General features: G+C 44.5%; 1 protein-coding gene and 1 long non-coding RNA gene across 16 annotated transcripts in view; one reads left to right on the forward strand and one right to left on the reverse strand.

Annotated features, from left to right (window-relative positions):
• LOC116098944 overlaps positions 1–1,389 on the reverse strand; it is a 7,029-nt gene extending 5,640 nt beyond the window's left edge. For 2 of the 7 annotated variants that reach the window (XR_004122013.1, XR_004122010.1), the window contains exon 1: positions 1,307–1,367. This is a non-coding gene — a long non-coding RNA (uncharacterized LOC116098944). Of the gene's footprint in view, positions 1–130; positions 929–1,306 lie in introns of those variants that run through there. The other 5 variants (XR_004122009.1, XR_004122014.1, XR_004122008.1 and 2 more) reach the window with 5 other exon arrangements.
• Positions 1–21,710, forward strand: part of Chn2 (chimerin 2) — a 260,647-nt gene that overhangs the window by 223,099 nt on the left and 15,838 nt on the right. The window contains exons 1-3 of one of the 9 annotated variants that reach the window (XM_031381957.1): positions 4,323–4,931; positions 12,644–12,721; positions 17,460–17,598. In XM_031381957.1, coding sequence (XP_031237817.1) covers positions 4,918–4,931; positions 12,644–12,721; positions 17,460–17,598 — 231 coding nt within the window. In that variant the 5' untranslated portion in view covers positions 4,323–4,917. Of the gene's footprint in view, positions 1–4,322; positions 4,932–5,640; positions 5,761–6,714; positions 6,849–8,766; positions 9,002–12,643; positions 12,722–17,459; positions 17,599–21,710 lie in introns of those variants that run through there. The other 8 variants (XM_031381961.1, XM_031381959.1, XM_031381962.1 and 5 more) reach the window with 8 other exon arrangements.

Consider the following 21,710-nt stretch of genomic DNA (forward strand, 5'->3'; position numbering starts at 1 on the left):
AAAAAAAAAAAAAAAGAAAAAGAAAAAAAAATCCATTGTTATATGGTCTGTGTAGCCTAGGCTTGCATTGAAGTCATACCCCTCCTACCAACACTCCCAAATTCTGTGAATACAGGTACACGCACCATACCTTGTTTGGTAATCCCATCTGAATTCATTATTCTTTGGGTACCACTTTTTTCAGTATATACTACTCTTTTGCCTTTGGTGAGGAATTTGTTCCTTTTCCTCCCATCATGACTTCATCAGAACTGTAAGAAGACCCTCTTCTCCTTTGCTGATCTGGGGCTCATCTTGAATCATGCTCATCCTGGGAGGGGAGTCCAGTGGATGAATTCTTCCAGAAGATGAGAAAACAGGCAGAGCCATAGCTTGACATAACAGCCAGCAGCCAGGCATCTGTGCCCCTAACAGCAGCAGGCACCAAGCTCCCACCACCCACAGCTCTCCTCTGAGTCCTGGTCTTTGGACACAGTGCTTTGGACTCAGGGCATTGATTTTTCTGGATAGACTCAGAGCTAGGGAATAAAGTGGCTTCAGATCTTTAAGATGTAGCTTTCAGAGATAAGGACGTCTATGAGAGACTATTTCTTAGCCTTGTTAAGAGGAGGGATGTGAAAATGAGGTGTATGGGTGCCAGGCCCTTGAGGCAGTAGCCAGAGATCTTGGGACTTTAGACTCACTGGCACCAGGACACCGACAAGGTCACAATCTGGAATGTTGGTATTCAGATGACACCCTGGGCTCTGTCCAACAAGACATCATGGCAACTCCGCAGGGCCCACGAGATCCAAAAGGAGCCTGACTTAGCTACTGTGATAAAGCACCATGACCAAAAGCAGCATGGGCAGGAGCGGGTATATTTCAGCTTCACTTCCGTAGCACACTCCGTTACTGAGGGAACTCAAATAGGGCAGGAACCTGGAGGCAGGAACTGATACAGAGGACATGGAGGGGAGCTGCTTACTGGTTTGCACTCTGTGGCTTGCTCAGCCTACTTTCCTATATACTCTAGGACCACATGCCTAGGGCTGACATCACTCACAATGGGTCAGGCCCTCCCCCATCAATCACCAAGAAATGCCCCCAAATGATTCATCTTATACCAAATTGACATAAAACTAGCTAGCACACTGCCCAAGTTCTCTTGGAGCAGAACCTCACATGGAGTACCACAGGTGGTATACCCTGCCTGGGATTAACATGACGGAAGGGCTGTTTGTTATCTGTGGCAGTAATCCTCATCCACTAGCTCTGAATGACTCATTATTTAGGAGACAAGACAGTAACACCCATATCTGCCCACCTTAGGGTCATCCAGGACTACGGGGAAGACCGATGTCCATCTTGTATGTATATTATTTGGGGCAAGCAGGACTTTTAGCTAAGCCTAATCAAAATGCATAACTCTGCAGAACCATTATGTGCCGCAGACATCAAACTATGCTTTCTATTGTGATGGATACAACCATCCTACCCTTAGGCATTGAGTCTCCCACACATTATTTATTGGCTTTATATGGGCACAGACAAATCTCAAAAATACTAGTCTGTTTAAAACACCAGTAATTTGTAATCCTGCAAGATAGGGATATACATGAAATTTTTGAACTCTACCACAAAGTAACTTGAAATAACTATATATTTTAAGGAAAATAAATCCTATGCCTTCATGTGTGGTGTAGAAGTTGGCCAGACAGCAAGGTGCTTTCTTTTTTTTAAGATTTGTTTCATGTATCTGAGTACACTGTCTCTGTCTATGAGAAGAGGGTGTTTGATCCCATTACAGATGGTTGTGAGCCACCATGTGGTTGCTGGGAATTGAACTCAGGACTTCTGGAAGAACAGTCAGCACTCTTAACGGCTGAGCCATCTCTCCAGCCCCAGCAAAGTGCTTTCTGAACAAGCATGAGAACTTGAATTTAGAACCCAGAATCTATGTTAAAAGGCGAGATTTAGTTGTATACACTGGAATATGGAACCCTACAGATTCAGAGCCTCCAGGCCCAGCTGGTCTTACAAAATTACAAAATTGTTGAGCTCCAGTTTCTTTTTTTGTTTGTTTGTTTGTTTGTTTTGTTTTTTGTTTTTGTTCTTTCAAGACAGGGTCTCTCTGTGTAGCCCTGGCTGTCCTGGAACTCACTCTGTAGACCAGGCTGGCCTCGAATTCAGAAATCTGCCTGCCTCTGCCTCCCAAGTGCTGGGATAAAAGGCGTGCACCACCACTGCCCGTAGGAGCTCCAGTTTCAATGAAAGACTGTGTGTGTGTGTGTGTGTGTGTGTGTGTGTGTGTGTGTGTGTGTGTGAAAAGAGACCATGGAGCAGAGCAATAGAAGAGGACTCTCAGCATTGACTTGAGGCCTCTGTGAGCATGCACCTGAACACACACACAATAGTCAGCAGAACTTATATTGCCCCTTTAATCCTCTGTCAGGGACCTACTATTGTGATGTGCATGGAACCTTGAGAAAATGAGGCACAAAGAGATGAGACACTTGGCACAATTTCTCCACTAGGGGGAATAAAGGTGAAGCCGAAACCCCAATTCAGCCGGTCTAACTTCAGTCTCTGCTGCTAACAAGAAAATCTTAGCAGAGGAGCCATTCACTGTTTCTAAGCTCACAACATCTCAATCGTGTGCATGTCCATGTGGGTGTGTCTCCATGTGGCTGCGTGTGCCTGTGTGTGTGCCTGAGTGCATGTGTGTATGTGCATGTGTGTGAGTATGTGTGTGTGTTTTAGTGCATGTGTATGCAAGTACAAGTGTGTGTGCAAGTGTGTATGTATTTGAGTGTGTGTGTATGCAAGTAGGTGTGTGTGTATGTGTGTGTGTGTTTGCATGTGCAATGGCATGGATGTGAAGGTCAAAGGACAACCTTGGGTGTCAGCCCTGGCCTTCTACTCTGAGATAGGCTCTTGCTTTTCTGATGCTTACCACTATATAGTCCAGGCTAGCTGACCTTCAAGCTTTTAAGATTCTCCTCTCTCTGCCTCTTATTCCATAGGAGCACTGAAGCTGCAGATGTGTGTGCATACCTGGTTGTACGTGACTTCTTGGACTCACACTTCTATCCTCTTTGCACTGCAGGCTCTTTACCGAGCAGCTACTGAGCATCTCCTAGCCCTTAAGACCTTGCTCTCTGTTTCTCCGTAGTGGCCTTCTAATACATCACCCTCTGTGTTTACTGTCTGCTTACTGACAGCCCTCTCCCTTGTCCACTTGCCTAACTCTGTGCTTGATAAAAAATAACTACTTTAAAAAAGATTAGCTGAAGAAGAGAAGGAACAAGATATGTTTCTGCAGTTTATCCAAGGATAATTTTCTTGCCTTAAAAACGGGCCAAGGTCAAATGCCTTAGTCTTTTCAGAATGAACTGTCTTGTCCTAGAAGAGTTGACCTTGCATGTTGGCACGACCCATAATCTTCACAGAGCCTTAGCCACAGCTGTGGCCATGGAACATCACCACACTCTGACTCCCTTGGGAGAAAAGACAGGACAAGCAGGGCCACAGACTTGGTGTTATGGTTTTACCAAGTGTAGAGTCTGAAAAATCCCAGTCTCCACCCACTACAAAAGCCAGGAATAAGCTGAAATTCTATGTGGAATGCACAAGTCTCTATATGCAGTTCAGAATACTGAGTCCTCTATACTGTGCGAATCTCAGCCTCGCAGCTGGGAGTGGCATCAAAGGCTGTTTTGTTCGGGTGATTGTTCACTGTACAAAGCACAGTAGGGATCGGAAATGTTTTTATTTGTGACAAAATGAAAAACTATTTAACAAACATCTCTGTCATTTGAATCTGGGACTGTTCACACGCAGAAACCAGTGGGTTACCTTCATTTTTTTCTCCTTTAGACAAAGACGGGCTTACTCCACCTGCAGAGCACAGAATGTGTTCTATTAAACACCCAGAGCCCTGTCAGACGCATTCTGCAATGGGGCTCTGAAAACTGCCATTCCTTAGCCACCAAAAAATGCAATTTGGTAACTGTATAGCTTCCAAAAGAAATTTATCTGCCTCAGCTAGGTAACAGTGACAGGTACAGAGCAAGAGTCAGAGGAGGACACCTGGGTTCTACTTTGTAATAAAACCCATAAGGCAATTACTCTTTTGGCCAGAGGTGAGGAGTCACGTGACAACACAAAACTACAAAGAGAGGAGACAAATATGGAACACAAGAAGGACAGAGAACAAGGGACAAGAGCAGCTGGGCCCTGGCTGGCAGCTGCTCCCCCTCAGACTGCACATGGTTTGCTTGTAGTTTAGCTTTTGCATCATAATCCCTAATGGTTTATGACACACCTTTAAGAAGCTTCAATAGCAGTGTTCTATTTCCCTAAAGATAAGCCTGCTGTACTTCAGTAGGTTTAGGACTGGAGAAATTTGGCTAAGATGATTAAAGATCTCCTTTAAGGACAGGTTCTGATGTAAAGTTCATTGCTGTCCACCCAACTCCAGTTCAACTGTCAGCTGAAATGTGTGAGCTGTGGAGTATCCGGTAGTGCTTTGTCCACAGTGTGGAGTATCCTTGTTTCCACATCAGAGTGTCTAGGAAACATCAGTTGTTAACCAACATCTCTGACACTGATCTCCGTAAAAACAGCAGGACAAGTCATATAGAAGAGATATCAACTACAGCCTGTATCAGCAATCCAACTGCCGTCTGCTGTTGCCGCCGCCGAGGTTTTCTGGCCTATAAGAAGCCTGCATGGCCCTTCAGTGTGGGGTGAATGCTGTGCTCAGTAAAAGTGAAGCAACTTCTAGGAGGGGGTTGAAACCCCTCCTTGGTGCTCATGTTTCCAAATTGATCTAGAGGACGATCAGGGTAGCACCTGGGGCTGTGCCATCCGAGCCAAGGCCTCTCCACCTGGGCCCACAAGCCACCGGACTGGAGGGCAGCAGCAGCTCCATGCATGAGCTGGGTCAGGTATGAAACCTGACATTTAGACACACGCATTGGAAGCAGTATTGTTGAGCTTTAGCTAGGCCTCGGTGGGAAGGGTACCGATGCCTACCCCCGGCCTCTCTCAGTTCTTCCTCTGCAGTTGTGAAATGAGTCTGCAGTCTAGTGTCTTGGTTGACGTTGTCTCCCTCCTCTTCTAGACACAGACTCCACAAGCGAAGAAGCAAGTTTAACACTCCAGGCAGCTCTTAGAACAAGGAGGGTTTATTTCACAGTAGGAGAGAGTGCTCCATCAAGCAATAGGATTGGTAGTGTTAATAAAAGGAAAGACACACTTTTAATTTTTGCCCAGCCATTCGGGCTTATGTCAAGCGTGATAGCTCCCTGTTACTGTGACAAAGTGCCTAAGATGGAAAGATTATTTGTGCATATGGTTGCAGAGATTTTGGTCTCTAGTTACTTGGCTCCATTGTTTCTAGGCCAGGACTTAGAGTAGCAAGGTAAGAAAGGGCATCCACGTGGAGCAGAGTTGCTCACGTGGTAGTCAGGATGCAAGGAGAGAAGAGAGAAGCTGGTCCTAATGTCCCCTTCAGGGACACAACCCCAGAGACTCAACTCTCTCTCCTTACCTGTTTCAGTAGTACAGTGGCTTTCAGCACACTCAGTTACAGCAAGGGAATTAGTAGGGTAGAGGTCAGAGGACATGGGCTGCCTAGGTCATCACCCAGGCTTTGCTCCCTAGACTCATGGGTAGTGAAGCCACAGTGTACAGAGGAGAGGAGAGCATGCTGGCTCTTTATAGGATCAGAAGTCATCTTGATACAAGGTCGTGAACTAAAAACACTTCTGAAAAGTGAGTGTATTCATCTTTCATGAAATACAGCTTTCTTGGGGGCCAAGCCAAAACCTGCAGCATGCTGGAGTAGAATCTATAGGTGTACCGCAGGTGGTATTCAAGTTACGTTTCTAAGTATTGGAAATTTTTGTTCTAAAGAGCTAAAGACAAAACTAGTCCTTGTGTCAGTAGATTGCTCGTCTGCAACACTGAAAAATCCAGGGATTTCCATGGGAAAGGTTGTCAAGGTTCCTGAGCCTAACTCCAAAGACATACACCTCAGATCATCACAGCCTACTGGCCTAAAAAGTGAGAGTTAATGACATCAATCCTACCTTGCTAATAAGAAGACAGACATCAAAATTAGACAGTTGATAAGTAGATGATAGATGATAGGTAGATAGATAAATGATAGATGACAGGTAGATAGATAGATAGATAGATAGATAGATAGATAGATAGATAGATAGATAGGTAGGTAGGTAGGTAGATAGATAGATAGATAGATAGATAGATAGATAGATAGATAGGTAGATATAGATAAATGATAAATAGATATTACTTCCAAGGTACAGAATGACATTTCTCAAGCCCCAAACCTAAACTAGTCTTATTCCTTAGGCCTCCTGACTCTAGGTCTGACCTACACACAGATCCCCACTTCCAGAGCTTTGTCTTGTAATGACAACGTCTTGTAACGACAACAGCTAGATACCACAATCCAGAAGAAAGCCCAAAGATCACAGACCCTGGATTTTGTATCAGTGTTTGAAAGTGACAGTAATAAGCCTCAATGGTGGTCTCACTTTCAGAGAGTTTGTCTGTGAACATTAGTTTGGGTAAGATGCAATGAGGCGCTGGGTAAGTTGCAATGAGGAGCTGCTTGGTGCCACGTGACATGACATGACCCTTAATTGTGATGGAAAGTCTGCAGAGGGCCTGAGCTCATAAAGCCAGACAGCTTGTGGGGGGTTCATGATTTATAACTCAAAAGCACACTGCTAAGTGTATGGTTGGTTATCAGTCCTCCAGGTAACATCAGGGAAGTGGTGAGAGGAAAGGCTGAGGAGGTGGCAGGGGCCAGACCACCCCTGTAGGAAACTATGGTATGGATCTTTGCTTTTCTCTTAAGAGTCAATAGAGTCAATAGAGGTTTCATGAAGTGGGGTGAGATGGAATGGCACACACAGAAATGTGACTTGCTATTTAAAAGATATCGATTCCTTTGGAGAGGAACCGTTTCTTCAATAGCAATTTTTTTTTTAATCCTCTCATATTTTCTAATAGTCTGAGTAAGTCGAAGCACTTGAGATACATGTGAGTGAGGACTCTCAAGTCTAGAAGCACATTGCTTTCCCTGGGTGATGTCTAAGGCATTGGGCTCTATCCTCAGAAAACTCTAATCATTCTGATCATTCTGAGGGGGAGCCTTGAGAAGGTGTGGGGGACTGTGTTTACCTGTTCCCCATGTGGTTCTTATTAGAGAAGGCCACAGGCTGAGTGAAAAGCATAAGGCAGGGGTCCCAGCACCAGCCACACCAGGATCATCTGGGGGAGTCTTAGTGATGTACATTCCCAGGCCTCATATTCTTAAAAGTGAATCACAAAGAGTACCAGGGTATCAGAGTGTGGGGTTGACTCACCAGGGAACTTTATAGCTGTAAGGAGGACTGTGAGTTTCAGACAGGAAAATTAGGACTTGGATCTATTTCTAGATCTTATTCAATAAATATATGGTAGAGGGTCACAGAGTCTGGATTTTCCCAAAGAAGTGGAAGTTTTAGAAGGAACACCAAGTGTTGGGCAGATATGAAGAGCTTACCATATACCCATATGACTAACGAAACCATATGATATAGTTTTTAAAAATAATTGTTATTTAATAGAACTAAGCTATAACTATAGAAAATGCCAAAAAAATATAGAAGGAACTGTGGCAGTTCTCCACTGAGAGATGCTGTTGCTTATGTTCCAAAGTTTGAGGTGGAGGAAATATTTTGATCGATTTCATTTACTAAAATGGGTAATATGCCTGTCTCTGGTTCAGCAGACTGCTCCTCCCGATAGTCTGTATGGGTGGATCCTCTCATCTGAGGTTACTTTGATCATTTTGGTTAGTGTGTATGTAATAGCCCATTACATGGTATATAATGCTGCTGGGACCATTGTTCATTCACCTTTTCCCTATATTGAATGTTTTAGCATTTTCTCATTTTTCAATATTGCTTGGCTAATCTCTCTCTCTGTTTGTGTCTCTCCATGTCTCTCTCCCTTTCTGTCCCCCTCTGTGCCTCTGCCTCTGCGCACGTATACACACACACACACACACACACATGCACGCACATCTATTTAAATCTTTGTCTTCAGAGCTGCCTAAAAGAGTGCTGGAAATAGAATCACTGGCTCCATTCAGACTTTTAATAAGTCATCAACTATTTTCTCCCCAGACATCACTGGGACACACTTGGGGAAAATAATGAACCAATGATAAATAGTCATTGCCACAAACACCAGTAAGCCATTAGGGACTTCGCCTTGGGGCTCTCTGGCCAGCATGTGTAATGAGGAGCTTCATTTCTTTCAGTGCCAAGAGGCAGCAAGAGCAGTAGAGTCGCCACAAGGCTGGTGATTGTGGATGGATGTGGCTTGGGTTGTAAACACTTAAGGGAGATTCAGACACTAGGCAAATAAGTGTAAAGGGACAGGGAGTACAGTCACTGGGGCTGGAGTCAAGGGACCGACAGATGCTCTTCAACAGGACGACTCTTTCAAATGCATCACCGGGACACACTTGGGGTCTGTAGGAAAATAATGAGCCAATGGTAAATTACTACTTCAGAAATCTTCAGGTAAGGCAGAGGGTCAGGATCATGGCTGCTAGAGCCTGAGAGGTGGGCTTGTCAGGAGTGAGTGAAGAAGCAGCCAGTGATCTCATAAACTTCTAAGGTCCTCACTTTCTTTGTGATGCTAAGCACCCCAAATGGTTGGTCCGCACTTCCTCTGAGATGCTGAACACCCCAAGTAACTGTTCCCCACATCTCTTTAGCTACTTACTGATCCACTTTCTTCTTCATCTGACAACATCCCATTGCTTTTTTGTTACTGGACCCCTGCCTAGATGCAAGATCCTCAACCCAGAGACAAAGAACAGAGAGAGACTCGAAACATAGGATTCCAATCCTCATGATGGGAGGAGGGGGGAAGCTGGATGTACCGAGCGTATTCCTCATGTATTTATAGCTACACGTAACTGCCTAAGGTATCTTTAGGAGAAGCTTCTTGTGGGGGGACATGGGGAGGGCCAAAGTCCCTCCATACCACACGCCAGTCGGCTTATGGCAAAGTGGTCAAATGGTAAATCTTTGTTATGTGTATTTAATACAATAAAAAATAAAATGTGGTCTTTAGTGGAAGGGGAAACCTAGATTTCCTTATAACAGACTGCCCACCTGCCAGATTCAAGACCTTGGAATTTAAGCTCCATGTTCATGTGTTTTCCTCTGTAGAAAAGAAGGAATTAGAACAGTACCACACTATAGGCTTATAAATCTTTAGTGAATTCAAACATGAAATGTATCTAGCACAAGACCTGGCATGTAGTGAGCACACTCAGATGGTTATGGTATTAATGTAAGACAGGCAAGCCCCACAGGTGGCAGGCTGGGCAGTATTCAGCAGTGTCCTTCAGGGATCACAGCAGGGTTTCTACAGGCATCTAGTGAAGAGAGAACACAAGCTGCCAAACAGCTTACACCATGCACAGCCCCTCGGGACAAAGAGTGGGCTGGCCCAAATGTCAGCAGTCCAGGTTTAAGTAGAACATACAGAGAAAGTGCCTGGTCTCTGTTTAGGCAAGAGTAGATCAGGAGATTTCTGTCAGCATCCAATGTGTGTTTTGGACAGTGCTGAGGGGCTCCCTGTGATGGGCAGATAAAGAGCCCCGTGGGAGGTGTTTCTCTGGGGGGTGGGTACAGTGAGGGTCTCAAGAGATTCTTGGAAGCATTTTTCTGTAGTAAGAGGGTGACTCGGGCTTATCTCTGAAGCCGCCATTCTCTTGGGAAGCTGTTGCTCTCTGTAAAGAGGACTCACAGAAGGACTGTCTGTCGTGCCTGCCTGTGGCTGAAGGCAGCTTGTGTTTGGGTAAAGACTCTGGAAACTGTTCAGAAAAGACAAAGTCACTGTCATAAGCAAAAATAAAAAATGTTGGTTACACACATGAGAGAACAAACTAAATCTTATTTTCAACCAGCAATACACCACAAGGAGGAGGAGACGCTCTTCTGTCCACTTGCCATATACAGGGTTATTTAATCTGACTCTCAAGTGGAATAATCAGACACTTTGCCTATTATACACTGAAGAAGAAGCAAAGAGCATCCAAAGGTCTCTGTTCACTTACTAGCAATGAAGGTTTGAGAAAAGATCTTTTATCTTTGCCTCCAAGTTTTTACCTTTAGGCTGAGTCTGGAAACACTTGTAAGGTATGCCAAAAACCTCCATTCAGTTTCCTTAGCGACAAGTGGACTTTAAGACCAGATCAAGGAAAAGAGCCATTAGGAGAGAGCAGCCTTGGGTGATCCTAGTCCTTAGAAGCTGCATGTAGGGACAGCAGTGATCTTAAAATGAATGTGAGATCATGTGGGGGCATGGTTGTTTCCCTTTTTCTAGACTTCTGGCTTCCTCTGTGTGCTAGGGCTTTATTTGTTCATTGGCTGCTATAGCAAGGAATTCCTTTAGAGACTTGCAGGGAGAGCCAAAGGTGATGGAGCACAGGGGCATCTCCTGAGTTCCTGGTCTAATGGGGGTCAGAGCAGTCACTGATCTCTGTAATACAAGGCAGTGATAAATGCAATGAAGAATGGAACCTCGGAAGGCAGAGCGCTCCTCCAGTGGGAGGGAAGTCTGGGAACGTTTGCTTGGCAAAGGTAGCCTTTGAGTTAGAATGGAATGTCAGTGTGTTTAAGTGCGGTAAGACTGTAAAGGAGAGCGCGAGCTACCACATGGAGAAGCTGAATATGCTGGAAAAGATTTTCTAGGATCTCTGTGTGTGTGTGTGTGTGTGTGTGTGTGTGTGTGTGTGTGTGTGTGTGTGTGTGCGGGATGAGCTACAACCTGAGAACAGTGAAGGCTCACAATGTGAGCAGTACATACTTCAGTGTGGAGAAGCCTGGAATTTTCTGAGCACAGAGAAAGAAAGGCAGGGGGATGCCGTGCAACTGATGACTATCAGAGAATGAGAAGGCAGAGTTAGTATCTAAGGTGGAGTATGTGGGGATATGGATACAAGATATAGCAGCTGAGTGCAGTATCCCAGAGCTCAGGGGCTGCAAGCAGATGTTTTCCACTCTAGTCTTGATTCTGCTACTGACATGAGATGCATGTCCTTTGGCAAATTACGTTACCTCTCAGTGCCTCAGTATTTTTGTCCAGAAAAATGGGCATAAATATCCCAGCCCTCATCCCCATCTGCTGGAGATGAAATTCGTGAATGCACTTCAGTACATCGTGAGTGTTGTCTGGCCCAGTGTAAGTGCCTGTGCGTGACAAAAAGCAGCAAAGTGAAATAGGAGAATGGACTTCTGAACCAAGCTGAAAAGATGGGGCCCGGAAGTGGTGGCTCACACAGGGAAAGGACTGGTCTCTCGAAATGATGCAGGGCAGCTTGGAGGGGCTCTGCTCTGACCCCAGGCCAGGTCTCATGCTCATGGTACACAGGGTGAAATTCTAGAATCATCCATGTCTCTGCTCCTCTAGCTGTCTGCATTCTCCTGGCTTTCTAGCTCCTAAAGCATTGATTCCACTGTCTGTCTGGCATTAGCTGCATTAAAGAACTCCCAAGTCCTCACAGTCCCCTGACTTGTATGAATGGAGAGACTTGGAACCAAAATTGTGATCCCAAAGGAGGCTATCCAATGCTTTTAAAAGCAAAAGGGGCATTAACGTAGGCTGGGCGACAACAAAATGCTCCTCTGAGATGCTTTGTTTTAAGGAAAAGCAAGTGGTGCCTGGGTTTTAGTTAAGGGGATTTAGTACAGTTGTGGGATTTCTGCGGAGTAGGAGTAGCCGTAGGGGATGAGGGAACAGGGAAGAATCCTGCAGTGTGGCAGCCTGCTTCTGACCTTCTCACCTTGGAGATGGCTAAGCTCATAACCAAATGCTTTGCATGTCTCCCATAAACTGCTTGGACTCAGACTGTTGCAGTTTGAGCAATGTATAAGAATAAAGATAAGGTTTTCAAGTACCAGACAGTTTTTATAAAATAGATGTGGCTTTATCACTTTAAGGTTAAAGAATTATCTGGGTTTAAAGGTTTAGTCTGCTGGAGGTCAGCCCAGAATAATGGGACACAGCTTTGACTTTGAACATCACAATGACCCTGTCTGTCTGTCTGTCTGTCTGTCTGTCTGTCTGTCTGTCTGTGCTGCATGCATTGCTGCCTCCCTGGATCCCCTGTGCTGAGTGGCTATTCTGGGGGTTGCTATATATGAATGTGTGCTATTGTTCCAGGCCCATGCCAGCCTTAAGAAGCAGCACAAAGCAGCCCCATCCCTATTCAGCCAGAGCCCCCTCCACTGCTCAAACAGTCCCTTCCAGGTCACATGCCTCTCAGGCCTCTACAGACAGAACACAGCTGCATTAAGTCTGCTGCCCAGCATTAGCGGCAGTCCGCAAACCCTGCTGGCTCCAGAGAGCTGCCACAGGAAAAACCCAGAAGAGCTGAGATCCAAGCACTATGTTCTCTCAGGAATTGTGGCTGGAAAATGAGAGAAAATGCACCGTGGTTCGGAAGTCCAAGCCCAGCAGAAAGCGCCAAGAGCTGCTGGCCATTGCGTTTGGGGTAAAGGTGGGACTCAAAGGTAGCTTTCTCTGGTCTCCTCTCAAGCTCTTTGCCTGTCCACAGATCTCTTCACTGGTCCGAAGAGCTGCCCTCACACACAACGACAACCACTTCAACTATGAGAAGACACACAACTTCAAGGTAAGAGTCTGTGTCCTTTCTGCTGCTGTGAGAAGAGGGTGGTAGTGGGAGAGGATCCTTGATGACTTCCATCTCATCATAAAGGCAGAAAGCAGTAAATTCCTCATTTTCCACATAACCCTGTTGCCTTGTGTGGAAGTGGAGACTGGCTCTGCACTGTTGCCCTTAATACCTGCATGGGTATTGACTTGGTTCTGGGACCCAGGCACACTTCCTCTTCAGACTTCCATGCCCAGTAAGAAGGAAGCAGAGGATGCTCAGTCGGTGGCACTTAGAAGTGCACTGCACAAAAACTAGCAGTACTTTTCCACCCTGAAGTGGGGTCACTGCCATCCACGAGACAGTGCGAACAGTTGTCCAGTTCATGATAGCTGTTCTGTCTTTTATTCTCAGTGATTCTAAGGAGCTTGTTTCTGTGTGGACAGCTGCAGATGTCATGAGGAGAGAACCCATTCACTAGCTTGTGTGTGTGCTTTGGGGTGAGGGTCACCTCATGGCTAAGCTTGACCCTGCCCCCCAGAATAAACAAAAAGATAGGGAGACCTGGTGGGAGTTTAAGTGGTTTTCCCATGACATATCTTCCCTTTAGAACAGCTCTGGATGTGAGCTGCCACCAGAAAGTAAAGGCCTGTTTCTTTTGTCCTGCTATGTTGTCCAAGAAATGTTCGTAGGGGAAGCCAATGACAAATTATGAGAATGGGAAGCTGCTGTAGGGAGGAAGGACAGGACCCTGTTAGAGATTTGCCTCAGCAAATGGGTGATGCTATATGAAGCTGGGGGTTTTTCAGATGCAGAATTCAGGAAGAAAGAATAGGCAGAGAATCAAACTGGGGCTTGCCCGACTCTGTTGATTTCTGCTTTCCTTCTGAGACCACTGACTGTGGGAATGAGATTGAACAGCAGGGAAAGGGAACCATTTCTGATGCTATTTAGGAGTCAACCTTCTTAAGGATATATGTACATCCACTCATTTCCATTCCCATTAGTCTGGCCTGTCTCTCTGCTTCTAAGTTTGGGGAGCACAAAGCTCATACCTTACTTGTTATCCTTGAAGGAAAGGATAGAAGCCTTCAACCCTATGGATTTAGCCATGGGATGGAGAGCTCTGTTCTTGGGGTATCTTCCATCTTAATCTTTCTCCCATTACTGAATAGCAATGGTCTAATTTGGAGCGTGAAATGTCTGCATTTATTTCCTCCTTATGATTTTCTATTTTAACCTCTGTGATCTTTTCTTTCCTTAAGGCAGTGTTTTTTCTGACTTTTGGCAGAAACCCCTGTTTTGGGGATCCTGTGGACATACTCCCAGGCATGACAGGATGGGTCTTGCTGGATTTGCAAATCCCTTTCCTTCCTCTCCAAAATTCCAATGACTTTGCTCTGGAGATGCAGTTTGAGTACCTACATCCTCCACATGAGTTCAAGCCTGCCACTTTAGTAGAGCTTTCAGGCCACAGAACGAGATCTTTAGACGGCCACTAATGTCTACAAAGTGTCACTACCACTAAAGGCCCAAGGTTAATCATTTAACATCTTTAAGGTTTTCATCAATATCTTTTTTTTCCTATTGATGCTTCATTGGTTTGACAGAAAGTGGAGAAATTTCATGGTCTTTTTATGAAGCCTGTCTTCATGAGTAAGAGACACAGTAAGAAGACCGAGGAGCTTAGTGCAGTTGGATGGCTTTCCATCTAGAGGATTGCATCAGAAGGGTCTATTTCCTGTGGTCTGTTGCTATGAAGAATGTATGCATTACCATTAAGGATCTGACATGGCTATTAGCTCACATTAAAACATGTGGTTAGAAAGATCTCGCTGCACAGTAGGTGTGACCCTATGCAAAACAAAATATGTGAGGTACCATGTTAAAATAATAGCAGGAATGTCAAGACAGGACAACAGAGCCATTGGCCAAACTGCCATATGACCACTGTGCCATTTTAGAGTTTGGAATGCCCCTTAGCGACATCCACAAGGAAGTGTGGTTCATCTTTAGCACACTCCTACCCCCTGCTTCTCATTTCATTGTTCCTGTCTGTTGTGTAATTCCATTGATTCCTTTCCTGAGACCTGTCATCACTAATTAATAGACCCTGGCTCCTCCTTCACTCCAGTCTTCCAGGGATTCTTTCTGCTACTAGGATATATGCTGCCTTTTGTTTGTAAATCATCTGATTTCTGATAAACCTCTATAGGAAGTTATTCAAAGGTTCTATCTTAGGTCTCTGTGATTAATTACTATTGCTCTTCATGGTCAGCTTTCCATCACTATGACAAAATACCTGAAATAAATCCACTTTAAAAAAAAAAAGGAAAGGTTATTTTTTGTCTCATGGCTTCAGAGATTTCAGTGCATGGTCTCTTGCTTCTGTCACTTCTGGGGCCTGTGATGAGACAGAACACTGTGGATCAAGGTGCATGTTAGAGCAAAGATGTTCATCTCATGGCAGCCAGGAAGCAAGCAGAGAAACAGAAAAGGGCCGAATCCCAATATCCCCTCAAGGATACACGCACAATGACCTAACTCTTTCCAATAATGAAAACTTTTTCTATCTCCTAATGTCTCTATCTCAGTAGCACCATCACTGGGACCCAAAACTCTAAGAGCTTCAGGGGTAACACTTAAGATCTGAACTGTACTGTATGTACTTAGCACAAAAGGAGGAGCTTGTTTGTCTCAGTGGTGACTTAATTAATCCAGTTGTCCTATTTTATTTTTTCATTAATTTATTTATTTACTTTACATACTGATTGGAGTGGAGCTTCCCCTCCCTCCTACCCTCTCAGTCCCTCACTCTCACCTTCTCTCCCCTTATGGCTCCTTCCCTTTCTCCTCAGAGGAAGGGGAGACCTCCCATGTAGATAAACCCACCTTGGCATATCAAGTTGTAGTAGGACTGGGAACATCTTCTATTGAGGCTTGACAGGGCCATCCAGTTAAGGAAAATGGATCCAATGCCAGGCGACAGAATCATAGCAGCCCCTACTCCTGCTGTTAGAGGTCCCACATGAGGACCAAGCTATACATCTGTTGAGACTTAGTCACGTGACATCTTTATCTAAAGCAGTGGTTCTTAACCTAGGGGTCAAGATCCCTTTTGGGTTTGGAATGACCCTTTCATGGGGGTCACCTAATTAGAAAATATATATTGACACTATGATTCATAACAGTAGCAAAATTACAGTTATGAAGTAGCAGTGGAGAAAAATGTGTGGATCACTACAGCATGAAGCACTATATTAAAGGGTCGCAGCATTAGGAAGGATCTAAAGGAACTTCGTCCACAGCAGGAATTTCAATCAAGTATGCAAACTGTTTTTAGAGAAGGGCCTCCTGAGGGCAAGTCTAGAGCTTGTCTCCCACCTCACTGGTCTGTTTGTGCAAATTAGGATGCGATCATTACTATCGCTGGCTGCAAACCCTTCACAGACCAGCAGAGCCCAGGAGGGAGAAGGGCTCTGATGCAAATCTTACCAGGGTGCCCACATTAGGCCACACCAGGACATGGCTAAGCCACGAGGCTTTACAGTGTCAGTTACTAGCACATAGTCTGACCCTAGCAAGTCCTTAACTGATTTTAATTTTTTATGGACTTGGTCTGGATCTAAAAAACACAAAATTCAAAGGGACTATTGCAAATGACTAAATGCCTGATTCTGGCACTTTCCACCCAGAGAAATAAGTCCTTTGTGTTTTGTTTGGGACACGAGAGTGAGTACCAGTGGTCACAGTTCATACTAGGGGACTCCTTTTGAAACTTTCCAGAGAAGCGATTCCTTCAGCCATTTATGCCTTTACTCCACCAACACAGAATAGAGGCTGTCTGTGCCCCGGTGCCAGAAAGTGTTGAGGGAGACACAAGTACACTCTTCTGCCAAGGACTTCACAGCCAAGATGCTTTTGGCTACAGAGGGACATTTGGCAGTATCTGGAAACAGAGATGTGGTTTTCATCATACCAAAGTGTACCAATAACATACAGAGAGTTCAGGGATGGGGTCAGGACAGCGCCCACACAGCAGAGTTATTCATCTCTCTGTCTACATCACTGAGGAGGGGAGCTCATGTTCAGGGAATGGGGGAACCATGTGTTTCCCATACACAAGCCATCACCAGGTCTGAACTGCTTGACTTCTGAGATCAGGAAGAATCCAGCAATTTTAGGATGGCATGGCTTTAGACCTCAGCAGGAGGTAAGTGTTAAGCAGAGGGGGAAAACAGCACAAGACTACCTCAGTTCAAGAAGAGCTGTGAAAGCTGTGGAAGGGCTTCATTCCCAGTAGGAAACGCAACCTCCTCTTTTCCAAAATATAGTTCCACTTCCAAACCCTCTCTTTCCTATCCTTAGTTCCACTTCCAAATGTGCAGCTGCTGCCACCTGCTCTTGCATCTTGACCAGCTACTGGGACATCACCTCTGTCTCTGTCCCTTTGTTGGAGTTTCTAGTATAGATTACGTAAGCTCTGCCTTGGAACCTTTGCTAAGGAGGGTCTGAGGGCTTACCTCAGCCAGGGAACCCCGAATCTTCCGTCTCTCAGCGGCTGGGGTGGTGAGCATGAAACTGAGCCCTTGCTTGCAGTTCAACATAAGCAGTATTGTCAGCAAGGCCAGGTCTCTGAACTTTACCTTAGGACCACATCTTTAATCCTATTTTAAATGCCTGGGCAGCTACTGATAGATGACTCTAGGGATCCTTGGTGCCCCATGAGAGCCTGTATTAATGCGGCTCTCTCACACAGCACCTGTGCAGCGAGCCTCAGGGAGAGAGCAGAAAGTGTCTCTGTTACAGATGGCATAGCTCCCTTCTGCTATCTCCTTACATCTGAGAAGGTTCACTTCAAGGTCAGAATTTCATCTGCTCCTGCAGGAAGGGAAAACGTGAGTTCATTGTCACACGATTGCGGGAAACATGGTAAAATGGGGGTGGGGGGGGAGAAACAAACCTTCACAGAAACGTGGACACCTTGACAGTGCTATTAGCTTTCTGGATGGCTGAGGCTAATTTGTTTCACCTCCTACAGTGAACCGTGGACCTCCAAAACCCAGACACTTGAGTCTAGAAGGATCTTTTGCCAGCTCAAAGCCACTCTTCTATGCACATTAAACAACCTAGAAAGTAGCTTTAGGCCTGGAGTCCTTTTCCAAGTAAAACGAAAGAATCCGGTTCCTGTTTTTAATATGAGTAATAGAGGCAAAATGGTTTTGTTCTGTATCAGTGATCTCAAGCTTGAATTGACCCCCACCAGGAACTACTTGGCAATGTCTGGAGACATTTATGGCCCATCCCTTAAGGGATATTGTAAGCCTCTGGTATGTAGACAACCAGAGATGCTAGGGAAAAAAATAAATCCCTGTAGTGGCCAGGACAGCTGCCTCCACACCCATGAATTTTCTAGACTAAAAATGTTAGCAAGGATAAGGTTGAGTAACTCTGATATGACCTGATAAGAAAAAGTAAAATCTCCTCACCACAGCACATTATGAATAGTGTTTGCTTACAGATGGAGTCTGGGCAAGTTGATTGAATGTTTGGGGGGTGTCTGCGCTGGCCCATCAAAACATTTGCTCCAAAAACCACTGGAGAGACCTGCCTTCCAGATTCAGACAATAACATCCTGCTCATCTTGAAAGAGCCAAGTGGGGATGCCTGCTGTCTGCTCGGGACTTTCTTGACAACTCTTCTTCCTCCTGTTTTTATTATGTGCCCATTCCAGGAGTATTTGTCAAACATGCCTTATCTCTGGTAATACCATCTTGTTTGGTGTGGTTTCTTGAATTCTAGGCAGACCATGCCCAGTATAATAGTCTTGGACAAACATTCTTCCTGTCTGGAGTATTTTCTTCCTGTCTGGGGTATTTTAGTTATGGCGCTCAAGTTTGAAAAAAAAAAAAAAAGTTCTTTCTCTTTAAAAGATATTTTTGAAAAAAAATCAATAGATTTCAGAACATGGAAAGGGCTGCTTGGTGACTTTTTAAGGTACAGGGTCTTTCATTGAGATGGCAGATGGCAGACGTGAACCCCACATGGTGTGTGCACACCCTCAGCACTCGCTGGAGCCTGTTCTCTCCTCGGGTTCCAAAAGAAAACAGAATAACACACCAACCACGAAAATAAACAGTGGCCCATCCTCAAAAGGAAATTGGGCAGTGGGCCTAAAATAATGTTTGTCTAATTCAACGTTCCCCTCATTGGATTTTATTTTACTTGTGTAGGCTAAGCAAGGACAGAAAGTACCTTGTTCCTGGTGCAGTCTCCCTGATTTGCTTGGTCTTAGGACTTAGGATTCGTGTTTGGAAAAGACATGGGTTAAATAAGGTGGGGCTGATAAGCACTGTATGTGCGTACAGTCGGTGTGCTGGAGGACTTTGTAGACTGCCAGCAGAAGTGAAGCTTAGAATCGTGTGGTGAGAAGCCCCTAGTCTCTGGAAGCGCTTGGAGTTGAAGTTTGGCCCCTGTCTATGTGTTGTAAACACTGAAAACTGCTTTCCTCACCACTGAACCTTGCATTTTGACTTTTGCCCCAACAAAGTTCCCGATACACTGGATACGATTGAGGTAGCTTTGTGTCATCACTCTCTTTACATCCTTCACAATAAAAGAATGTGTTTCAACACCCAAGCCCACTCCCTGAGGCCCAAGCCCACCTCCCGTGGCCGAGTCTACCTCACAAGGCCTTCCACTATGCTGTCACACCTTGAAATACTGTCTCCAATTATTCATCTCCGTGTGCTCCCCAGTCAACAGCAGTGTTCCCTCCCTCTCACTGTTCCCAGTATGGTGAACTTCCATCTATGTGTCAAAACCCCACACAACCACTTTCGTCTTCTTTCTTGCAAGATTTGGTTATTCTTGCCATTTTCCTGGCCTGGAATGTCTCACATGTTCAAGTACATTGCCTGGCACGTGGTCATTTTTGTTGTCTATTTATACTTAGAGATGACAAGGTCCTTGAGTGCAGGGTATGCTTGCTGCTCTGATGCCTTTCAATTTTGTATATACAAGGGGAGGGCAAGGTTCCAAGCAGCAATCTGCATGTGAACCAGAGATTCACAGAAATAATAGGGCAGTGGAAAGGTCACAGGTGGATGTGATAGGCTGCCTTTTATCCCTCCGTCATCCTCCCGCACTAAGTGAGCAGCACACCATTCTGCTGGGTACCAGATACATCCTTCACAGTACACTGTGGGTGGTGGTATTATTTCTCTTTGATTTGCTCATATTATAGTCAGAAGCAAGCTTTTGTAAATGCCTTGTGTGCTTTTTGAAAAACGTGTGTTCTTTGAATTATTGGGTACAAAGTCCCGTTCCTATTAACTGCATCTATTCACCCATTTTTTGCAAATACATATTGAACTCATTATAATGGTGGAATTGTCAACTTTTCCTTATAAATCTTCCCATGTTTACTTTAGACTTTTGAAATTGTGTTATCATAATCGTGTAAGCTCAAGGTGGTTATATTCTTAGGCTGTTTTCATTGCTTAACATGCAAATAGGTGTATCTGACTTGACGGGTTTGCTTGGCTAGCTGGCATTCGTGAGGTGCATCTTTTTGGTTCTGGTATTTCTCTTGATATTGTGTTTTGAGAGTGTTCCTTGTAAATATTTGTTAACTAACATCTACAAATCTTTTTTTCCTGAGTGTGGTCATTAGAGAACTATAGATATTTTACAGATACTCACTGGTTTTATTGTTTTTTTCTCCTTTCTTACTTTTCATTGCCGTGATCAAATCTGTGTGTTTGTCCCCTGTGTGTATTTTTTCTTAATTTATAGATTCTGTGCCTTTATTCTATGTGCAAAAAAAAAAACAAAAAAAAAACAAAAACAAAAACAAAAACATTGTGTGTGTGATTAGTTAGAACATCCTTCAGTTAATAAACAGCTCTTTTTATATCTCCTAAACTGCAAGACTCGTGAATGCCTTGGCTTTGTCCCACGTTCAGTCCTGTTTATCTCCCACCCTATTCTGGAGTCACTAAAACGGTTCCTCTTCCTGATGATGTCTTATGCAGGTAGAACTGAGGGGCTGGCCCATTTCCTTCCCCTCACTCACCACTGAGCCCGGCTAGTACTCCTTTTTCTGGTTCCTGCCCCGCACAGAAGCATGTCCTTTATTTCTTTGCATGAGGCTTGAAAATCCTCATTGTCTATCAGAAAGTATCAATTTACCCTTCTCCATAATCAAGTGGGTATGAAAGCTAGGTTCACGATGTGATGGAGTTATATACTATGATCTGTAATCTCATATTACCTGAAGAAAAAGTCCATCCTCACCCTAATTGCTCTCCGTTTCCATGTAAGTGGTTTGGCTGTTGCTCTATCTTCAGGTCTCAGGTTTGAGCGATATCGCCATGATCTGTGTTGAGACAGATTGTTTTTATTTACTTTAAGACTCATTTCACTTTTCTTAATATGATGTTTCTGGGCCTTTTACTGATTCTGGAAAGTTTTAAATATTCTTCTCTTTCAGTACTGCATTCATTCATTCCCAGTACCCCACCTTCTCTCAGCCTCTCAGGCTCTTCATGTCTCTGTGTTCATTGCCCTGTTCTGCATCTGCAGTGACTTGTATCAATCTTATTGACACTTCACCTTCCCCCAGTGACTTCTACCTTTTAAAAATATTGTCTCTTGAGCCCACAACTCCTTTGTACTGTTCTCCTTCCCTGGGTGAAATCATAGCCAAGCTTCTTCCTATAGTAGTGGTGACCAAAACTAAGACCTAGTGCATGCTAAGCTGCCACTGGGCTACATTCCAAGACTTCTTTCACCTTTTATATTTTAGTTCTTCTGTGCTTTTTGACTTTATATTACAATTTCCTTTATTGAGAAATTACATGCATAAAATACAATGCGATTATATAGACCCCTTCCCAGGGAGTTATTGGCAGTTGATAACTATTGGAAATGGAAAAAAATCAATCTTTTTGGAGGGTGTGGCCCCTAGTAGATTTCCTATACTCCAGCGATGGCTTAGTACCATGCA

Source organism: Mastomys coucha, unplaced genomic scaffold, assembly GCF_008632895.1.
Source record: "Mastomys coucha isolate ucsf_1 unplaced genomic scaffold, UCSF_Mcou_1 pScaffold20, whole genome shotgun sequence".
Lineage (NCBI taxonomy): Eukaryota > Metazoa > Chordata > Mammalia > Rodentia > Muridae > Mastomys > Mastomys coucha.